We start from the raw sequence: 10000 nt of genomic DNA, 5'->3' as shown, positions 1-10000 counted from the left end.
GGGATATCTGTTATGCTTATTTCCAATAGCCGAGGCGATGCCAATGAAAACAAATATGGTCATGCCAACAAACTCGGCCAGCACGGCCCGCCAGAACGACCAGCTTTTAAGCTCTCGTGCCATTACTACAGTCGTTCCTTTTCTGAGTTTGAGCTTGTAAATGAAAACGTTAGCTTAAATACCACTTATAAGCTTGGCAGGGGAAAAAAAGGTTGAGAGGAAGCTGGTTTTAACAAAGGAAGCACAGTTTGAGACAGAACAACAGCAGGAGGAGGTTGTTGAGCGCTAACTGCTGTCACCTAACAAACCCATTCAATAATAAAGTCATGTTGAGCTGTATGGTGGCACGGTGGCTCAGTGGTTAGCACTGTTGCCTCACAGCTAGAAGGTCGATGGTTCAAGTCCCAGCTGGGCCAGTTGTCATTTCTGTGAGGAGTTTGCATGTTCTCCCGTGTTGGGGTAGGTTTCCTCCAGGTGCTCCGGTTTCCACAACAGTCGCTAATGGGGAATTGGATGAACAAAATTGGCCATAGCGTATGAGTCTGAGAGTGTATGGGTGTTTTTCAGTATTAGGTTGCGGCTGGAAGGGCATCTGATGCATAAAACACATTCTGGAATAGTTGGCGGTTCATTCCGCTGTAGTGACCCTTGATAAATAAGAGACGACGGAAAATAAATAAATATATATAACATATATATATATATATATATATATATATATATATATATATATATATATATATATATATATATATATGAGCAATATCACACGAGTAGCAGTGCGATATGGCTGTATATCGGCACTGGAGGGAGGCGTGCGATGCCCCCACCAGTGCCGATATACAGCCATATCGCACTGCTATGAGTGTGATATTGTGTTTATACAATATCGGCATAATTGTGTATATAAAAACAAAATCAAACATGGAGAGTATCAAAAACCCTTTTGTATGTGGAACTACTTTCTTCCACATTGGATTCATAAGCTGACAGTTAAACAGTTGAGTGTGCATCTTTTAAACTTTAGATCTGTTATGTCTGCTTTTTGCTGTCTGTATGTGGGCGGAGTAATACACAAAGGGTAAAGAGGCTGCAGGAGTTCTGATATTGCAGAATATCGCACGGCTATCAGCCAATCAGATTTGAGAACCAGACAGAACTGTTGTATATATATATATATATATATATATATATATATATATATATATATATATATATATATATATATATAACCGCCCCACCGATTGCGGACCACTGGTGTAGACTACTGTGGGAATGTGCAGTATCCAACTAAACATTTTTATTAGGCTACACGTCCCCAAACCGAAAAATGAATGGCAGTTGCGTCTCTGCTAAATTTAATTTAACGGTAAATTTCTACTGCGTTTTTTTTCCCTTTTAGAGCTCAAGAGAGTTGTTTTTTAAGAATTAGTTAACCAAAACAAGTAATGAATTAGGCTGCTCGCCTTCATCTTATCCACTAGTCCAGTTTTCTCCTGTGTGAGTTTATCCGCCATCGCGTGCGCACTTTAAAGCCTGACCTGACGCGGGGACCAGATCTCTGCACTATTGCATTCCTTAGCAACCTTCTTGCTGTGAGACGACAGCACTACCTACTGCGCCACTGCCTCGTCCTAATTTAATTTAATTTAATTTAATTTAATTTAATTTAATTTAATTTAATTTAATTTAATTTAATTTAATTTAATTTAGTTTTGTTTTATTTAATTTAATTTAATTTAATTTAATTTAATTTAATTTAATTTTTTTTTTTTTTTAAGAACTAGCTATTAGTATTTGCTTTGGTTTTGGTTATTAATTTTCATAATTTCATTGCTATATCTAAATGTGTGTTCTGAAGGATGAAATGACGGGAGTGTTAGTAATTAATGACAGAAAGAATTTTCAGTTTGAGTGAACAATCCTTTACAAATAGTTGGGGTGGGGGGGTGGGGGCATTCTCAGGCGGCAATGCCCCTTTTATGCTTTTACAAGCACAAGGTGAAACACAAGTCAGCCATCAGAATACAAATGAACAAACAGAAATAAACCAAGGCAAGGCTATGGTAGACAACGCATGGCACAAATTTAAGACTAACTAACGTGTGCAGGGTGTATATATAGTCCAAACAATCCTTGATGACAGGTTTCAGCTACGTGTGTGTGTGATTAGTGGAGATTGGACACCGGTGTGTGTATAGCTGCATGCAGGGATTTGTAGTTTGTCACTGATTTGTAGTTCATCAGTGATCTTTCCACCTAAAAAAAAAGCTAAATCAATATTCTGCTTTCCTCTGATGATCTGTAGTGTTTTTAATCTTCGTTTATTTATTTTATGCATCTTTGGACAAAAGCATTCGTTAAATGAATCAATGCAAATATAAAGCAATCATCAACAATCTGTAGCAGAAAAAATGATTCACAAACTGTTTAAGTTTTAAATAACTGGCATCATTTAAGTTGTATTAAGGCGTATTTATAATGCTGTTGACCGTATTTTTCTCTCTCCTGGTTATTTCTTAAGGCAGAAGTGTTTCGGGTTGCACTTGTGGAAAGCTAATGAGGAGGAGTTTTGAAGGTTGGCAAAACTGTCACGGAGGATGCTTTGTATTCCTGCTACTAGTGTCGCAACTAAAAGGCTTTTCAGATCTTTGGGAAACAGTTAGACAGTGTTCTGCTCCAGATTTACATCAGACAATCAAAACACCCTTGTATTCCTTTATAAAAATGCTTAAAGACAGAAAGGAAAGTATCTGATTGCTGATTATCTGCTGATTGCTGATTATGATGTTTAATTGTTACTCTTTTAATAGGCTAAAATCGACCAAAATAAAAATTAATTATGTAAAAGTGAAAAAAACTACAAATTAATTTCATATTCCTTTAGAAATATTGAGAAAAACAAAGACTTCTCAAGATTAATAAAGTACACAACACTGTGGGGATGTCTCTGCAATCAATAGTGTGAAATAAACAGAGATGTACAAAGTACTAGGGACTCAGACTTAAGTGAAAGTACAAGTGCTCTGTTAAAAAAGTGACTAGAGTAGAAGTTGATGTGCTCTTTAAGCACCATACTTAAGTGAATGTACTAAAGTATTCAACATTTTTCAACCCAGGCTCATTCCCGGGAGGTTTGTATTTGTGCAGTTTTTGTTTTCACAAATCCGTTCGCGCCCGCGCTGTTTTCTTGTAAAGCCGTCGGAGGCCGCTGTCAAGCGACCGTCAGTCCGACTGACTGACTGAATGACTGAACGATTGACTGGGCAGCTGGCCAATCGGCCAACCCTCCTCCTCCTCCTTTCCTAAACCCAAGCAACGATTTACAAAAGCCGTCCAGAAAAAGAAAAGCCCTCGTCCGAATTTGACCGCGTGTTCAGATTTCACCGCATTCCCGCCCCGTTATGAACTTGTTCACTTTATTTTTTGGATTCTTTTTTTTGTCTTACCTGATTTCTGGAAATGCTCTTCGAACCCGGTTGTCGCGGCCGGCTACCCTCCAGGCCTCCGTTCCGCCGACGTAACACGACGAGCTAACTGAACAAACTGGTTGTGGCTGGAAAGCCCTCCAGACGGAGGTGAGCCGTCAGCCAGCGAGCACGAAAAGGAGCGGCGTCACACCGGCCCATAGCGTTCACTTGAAAAAATAAAATTCGTAAATCGCGGTCTCCAGAAACATCAGTGGGGCTACGTTTTCAGAATGAGCTTGGGTTGACATTTTTTGTACGTAAGTCCTGCAAGTAGTTTATTCAAAAAAATTTACAACTCAAGTACTGAAAGTAAAATTAAACGTGATTAAGCAGAACGAAAAGAAACGTGGTTTACGATTAATAGTATTTATATATATATATATATATATTTATACAACAGTTCTGTCTGGTTCTCAAATCTGATTGGCTGATAGCCGTGCGATATTCTGCAATATCAGAACTCCTGCAGCCTCTTTACCCTTTGTGTATTAATCCGCCCACATACAGCCAGCAAAAAGCAGACACAACAGATCTAAAGTTTAAAAGATGCTTTTAACTGTTTTAACAGCTCTTTAACTGTCAGCTTATGATTTGAATCCAATGTGGAAGAAAGTAGTTCCTCATACAAAAGGGTTTTTAAGACTCTCCATGCTTGATTTTGTTTTTATATACACAATTATGCCGCTAAACTGTTGTATAAATGCCTCGTGCCATCGCACGCCTCCCACCAGTGCCGATATACAGCCATATCGCACTGCTACTCGTGTGATATTGCTCATATATATGATGGCTCAAAAACACCTATCAGCGTGACACAGCCTTTATAATAGCTAACAAGTTAACGTTAAGTGAACATCGCAGCATGTTATGAACCGTGGGTAGCTAACGTTAGTTAACTTATCTAGCCCTTACAGATTGCTCAAACTGCCGTGTGTTGTGTATTATATTATTTTTCACTTGATATGTTTCTTCAAATTCGACGGTAAATTTCTGAAGGCCATTATTTCACAATTTTTCGTGAGGCAGAGTATGGACTTCATTGTCTTTCACTCCGACAAATGCAAACATGGACTCTAAATAGGGCCACGGGTGGTCTTCTTCCTCATCGAACAGTAGAAAGTGAAGGAGTTGGAGGTGGAATTTCTGGGTTTTCCATGTTAAAAACAAACTAAAGTGCTCTTAATGTAGGCAGGCAGCGCTGTCTTCTTTGATCGTCTGAATGATGACGAGCCAGCTTCTTCAAACCTGTGACGGAGAAATCTTCTGCTCTGAGGTGCGCTTCTCAAAACCTCGTTAAGCCGACTAAGGTCGCAAGTTCCGTCGTTACCAACATAGTTTGTTGATTTGCTGTTTGCCAAATCCATCGCTCCAACGAACATTCGCAAACTGCTTCACAAACTCACTGGTTCGAGTTCTGGCTGGAGTCCGTTGACGTTTCTGTGTGGAGTTGGAAAGGCAGCTGGAAGGCTGTGTAGAACCAACACAATCTCACGGCAATTCGTAACTTTTTGATTTAGTGGCTAATTCGTATGAATTCGTACAATCTAATTCATACAATTTAGTACGATTTGCTCATCCTCCGATGACGGTGGGGTTTAGGGGTGGGGTTACGTGCCACGCCTCCTTTTTAAAATCGTACAATTTTGTACGACTGAACTCGTACGAATTAGCCACTAAACTGGCAAAACGTAAAATACTTAACGTTTTCTCGTGAGATCAGGCTGGTAGAACATATGCTGGATAAGTTAGTGGTTCATTCCGCTGTGGCGACCTCTGATGAATAAAGTGACTAAGCTGAAGGAATATAATTAATGAGTTTGAGCTTATAAAACTGCACTCCTTGCTCCACAACACATGACTTTTATTATGTAATCCAATTACGCTAATAACGCTGATTTGTTTGTTTATTCTCCTCATTCATGAAGACGGGGTTTACTACACGACGTTGTGAACAATAAGAGATGTGACATAGTGACATTCCTTGGTGTGGAGCAGGATACGCCACAGGATAGGATGCACAAAGGAGGGAGGCTTGCTTCCAGCTTTTATCCGTGGGGTGTCTGCTATTAGACATCATTAAAAACCCTTTACACGAGCACATGATTGCTTATTCACCTGTACTAGAGGTTTCCGCACATGTGTGACTGATTTTATTGTTTATCTACAGTCAGATTCTCCACACATTCCCCTGTATGACACAGCAACAGCACTTTTAACGAACTATAGCAAACAATACAACAGACCATCAAGGCATGTATAAAACTCGTATAAAGAATGTGTATAGTTGTGTGCATTTAATACTGCAAGATACAAATCTATTCATTTTCTTTTCTGCTTAGTCCCTTTATTAATCTGCGGTCTCCACAGTGGAATGAACCGCCAACTTACCCAGCATATGTTTCACGCAGCAGATGCCCTTCAAGTTGCAACCCATCTCTGGGAAACATCCATACACGCTCATTCACACCCACACACCACAGACAATTTTAGCCTACCCAATTCACCTGTACCGTGTGTCTTTGGACTTGTGGGAGAAAGCGGAGCACCAAAAGGAAACCCATGCGAACATGGGGAGGACATGCAATCTCCACACAGAGATGCCAGCGGACCCAGGCGAGGCTTAAACCAGCAATCTTCTTGCTGTGAGGTGACAGCGCTACCTTCTGCACCACCACGTCACCCCTCAAACAAATAAACATATAAATTTGATATTGATAGATGCAAATCTGTTTGCAATAAACAAACAAACAAACAAACAAACAAACAAACAAACAAACAAACAATTTAATTTATTATTGCTAGATGCAAATATATTTGCAATAAATAATTTTTTTAAATAATAAAATAACCAAACATTCAGTCAAACAAACAAACAAACAAACAAACAAACAAACAAACAAATAAATAAACAAATAAATAAATAAATAAATAAATAAATAAATAAATAATTTATTATTGCTAGATAAAAATCTGCTTTCAAAGCAATAAATAAATATATGAATACATTTGATATTGCTAGATACAAATCTGTATTTGATAAATAAATAAATAAATAAATAAATACATAAATAATAACATTTGATATTGCTAGATACAAATCTGTTTTCAATAAATAAATAAATAAATAAATAAATAAATAAATAAATTTGACATTTTCAATAAATTACTTTTTGCTTATTTTTTATAAAAATTTTTGCTTTATTTTTGGAATTATTTTACATTATTTTCATGACAGTTAACTTATCATAAAACAAATTATATTTAAAAAAAATTATGTATTGACCGTATTATGTATGATGTTTTATGTATTTTTAATTAATGCTTAGAACAACGTGTTTGCTTGATACAAAATGCATATACAGTATAATTTTATATTTTTCAGTTTGCTCTATTTTTTTGCACTGTAAGAAAAATATCTGTAAATTAGCCGTTTACAATATTTTGTGATTCATGTTTTTATTTTTCCGTGTTTTTTATGCTTTTAAATTTCATTATGGGACATTTATCTTGCTTCCAACAACTTTTAACCTTAAAATGTGACTTTTATGAACATTTTTTAACAGCGATATATCATCAGTGTTGGTGTTGTATATTTCACTAAAAAACCTTGTATAAAACTGCCAGCACATGTTCTGTTAGTCTACAGACGTATTTCTCTATTTTTTCTTATGCATTATATTCTTTCAAACTACTGAAATGTCAATAAAAGTCACTTTGGTAAACTGTAGAGTTGAATTTTCAGCATTAAAAGTCAACAGAGCAGAGATTAAGGTCCCATAATGCAATTCACAACCGAAAATAAACTGAAAACTCTTGTGAATCCCAAAATACAAGATTTTATTTTACAGTGTAGGGTAAATACTTAATTTCTTAATGGGTCTTTTCACATTAATGGTTTTTGATGGTTTGATGAAGACTTGGGTTAGGGTAAGACAATATAACAAGCATTTTTTTTTTGCAGTATAACATATATTATTCCAAAGGAAACAACCAAAACAAGTACGTGTATGTGCATTTTCAACACTTGCCTTATACTGAAAAAAGGATTCGTTGGATTTACTCAATTTTCTTAAGGTAAGTGGTTGCAAACAATTTCTGTGGGTTGAATTTAAACACACAAAGTTGAGCAATTTTTTTACTTAATTTGTTTGTTTAAATTCAGCCCAAAAAAATTGTTTGCAACCACAACCTACCTTAACATTTTTTTTGTAAATCCAGTGAATGAATTAGTTTCAATGCAGTCAGAGTTTAGATCAGGAATCCCAGACTGCGCTGCTGTATTGACATTAGACATTTTTATCTTGTGTATACAGTGACACAGGGACTTTGTCATTTTGATGGCACTGATATGTGCATTGACACAAACACTTACTTTAGAGAGACGAACAAAACCTCTGTTTGCATGGAGAAACGTTTAGCTGCGCACAAGGCAATTTTGCATCGTTAGGATAGAACTGGTGTTGTGGTCGACTGAAACTGCTATTTTTTGAAGCATATATACACCTGAAGTCAAAACTAATCACCCCCTTGTTAAACTTATTGCAAACAATGTTTAACAGAGCAAGGAATTTTTCATAGTATATCCAGCAATATTTTTTCTTCTGGAGAAAGTCTTATTTGTTTTATTTCGGCTAAAAGCAGTTTTACATTTTTTTTAAAACCATGTTAAGGTCAGTATTATTAGCCCTCTTAAGCAAAATTTGATTGCCTACAGAACAAACCACTGTTACACAATGACTTGCCTAATTAGCCTAACCTTAACCTAATTACCCTAGTTAAGCCTTTACATGTCACTTTAAGGTGAATACTAGTGTCTTAAAGAATATCTAGTCAAATATTATGTGCTGTCATCACACTGTTAACCCTTACTGTAGATTATGCAGTAAATAACTGTAAAATAGCCAGTGTTTAGCTGTAATGAAAGGGAACAGTATTTTACTGTAAAAGGAGCAGGATTTGTATGAAATTCTGTAATGCAAAGAATAAATTACAGTAATTTACTCTATGTACCATTACAGATATTTACTGTGATAATAAATGGTAAATTACTGTTCAACCATTACTGCCCCATCTACTCTAATGCTTTATGTTCCTATTTCATATTTATTTTATCTCTGTGTTTTCTTTGGTTCCTTTTATGTTTTTAACATTGAGTATCAGGAGTCAACCAATGCCACAGAGCTTATTAAAAGGTAAGTGTAAGATATGGACGAAATGCATTTAAAGGCAAAAATATTCACACAGAGCAAAGAAATTGTCACAATAATTTTTATAACTTTGTTTACTTTTTCTATAATAAATCTAATTTAATTGCCTAGTTTGACCTATAGTTAAGATTTTAAATTGCACTTTCAACTGAATATTAGTATTTTGCTAAATAACTAGTAAAAATGTGTTATTTAAAAAAATATATATATATCTTAAACAACACGCACATACATTTTTGCAGAGACTCAATGAATTTGTCTGGAAAACTGGCAAGTAAAAGTGCCATTAACAGTATAAAGGCTTTCCTAAATAAATGTATAAATCATAATATTTGTTGTGTTTTTATTATTACTACAGATTTGGAGCAACATGAGAATCAGATTATTTATTATTATTTTTTTTTCTATGGATAAAGTTTATATTATAGTATATTTTTATTGTTTTTATTAAACGATATGTGCATAACTGTGATAAATGTAGGCAGTTGCTTTGAAAATATGCTATGTACCAGGGGTGTCAAACTCCTGGAAGGCCACAGCCTAGTAGAATTTAGTTCCAGCCCTGCTTCAACACACTACCTTTAGATTTAGTTTGATCAGGTGTTTAATTAGTATAACTGCACTCTTACTCTGTAGATTGTGCAATAACTGTAAAAAAACAATGATTTAGGCATCACCACACACTCCCACAGGCTGTCCGTCTTATTCTAAACACAAAGGTGTTGGAAAGAGTTTTCAGAAAATGCTGGCCCTTTAAGAGAGCCAGGTGTTTGATTTGTTTACTGCTGAGTGTGCTCTATTCTCTGTCTATCAATTCAGATTTTGAGTCTGATATGTTTTAGGCTTTAAATAAGAATCTATAATGAGTAAGTAAAATGTGTTCAAATGTTTTTGAGGGTTTATAAAATAAGGCTGTGTTTTAAGTTATATTGTTGTTATCTTGAACTGTGTACTTGAAAGCTACATTGTTAGCTAGTTAGCCTCTCCTCATATAACTTCTTACATTACTTTTGTTTAAGTATATGTATTTATTGGATATTGCATACTGCCATAATGTACAGATGCTAACAGTTGTATGTATCTTTGTTGGCAACTAAGCCAAAATTAAATTCCATCATCTCAGTAAGGTAACATGTGCACAAAATCACAGGGAATCACAAAAACATGATACACATAGCCATCCACTCACAAAAGCTCAACTGTCTGGTCCCAGGTTGTGAGTTTGTTGCTAAGTATTTTTCAGAGCAGTGTTTCCACCTATGAATTTATATTTGAAACAATAAAAAAGTTTGTTGTCATGAGATAATTAAAACAATAAAAGAT

General features: G+C 35.6%; 2 protein-coding genes across 4 annotated transcripts in view; both read right to left on the bottom strand.

Annotated features, from left to right (window-relative positions):
* The window catches only part of aqp1a.2 (aquaporin 1 (Colton blood group) a, tandem duplicate 2), a 9537-nt gene extending 9039 nt beyond the window's left edge, over nucleotides 1–498 (bottom strand). The window contains exon 1 of one of the 3 annotated variants that reach the window (XM_087239617.1): nucleotides 1–498. This exon is cut by the window's left edge and continues 243 nt beyond it. In XM_087239617.1, the coding sequence (XP_087095743.1) occupies nucleotides 1–123 (123 nt within the window). In that variant the 5' untranslated portion in view covers nucleotides 124–498. 3 annotated transcript variants of the gene reach the window in all.
* The window catches only part of eif2b5 (eukaryotic translation initiation factor 2B, subunit 5 epsilon), a 393495-nt gene that overhangs the window by 159386 nt on the left and 224109 nt on the right, over nucleotides 1–10000 (bottom strand). The gene's annotated exons all lie outside the window — the stretch shown is intronic.

This window comes from Danio rerio, chromosome 2, assembly GCF_052040795.2.
Source record: "Danio rerio strain M-AB ecotype USA chromosome 2, GRCz13ab, whole genome shotgun sequence".
In the NCBI taxonomy this organism is placed as follows: Eukaryota; Metazoa; Chordata; class Actinopteri; order Cypriniformes; family Danionidae; genus Danio; species Danio rerio.
Note: the sequence above shows the minus strand (reverse complement) of the source record. Positions and strands in the feature narration are given on the sequence as shown.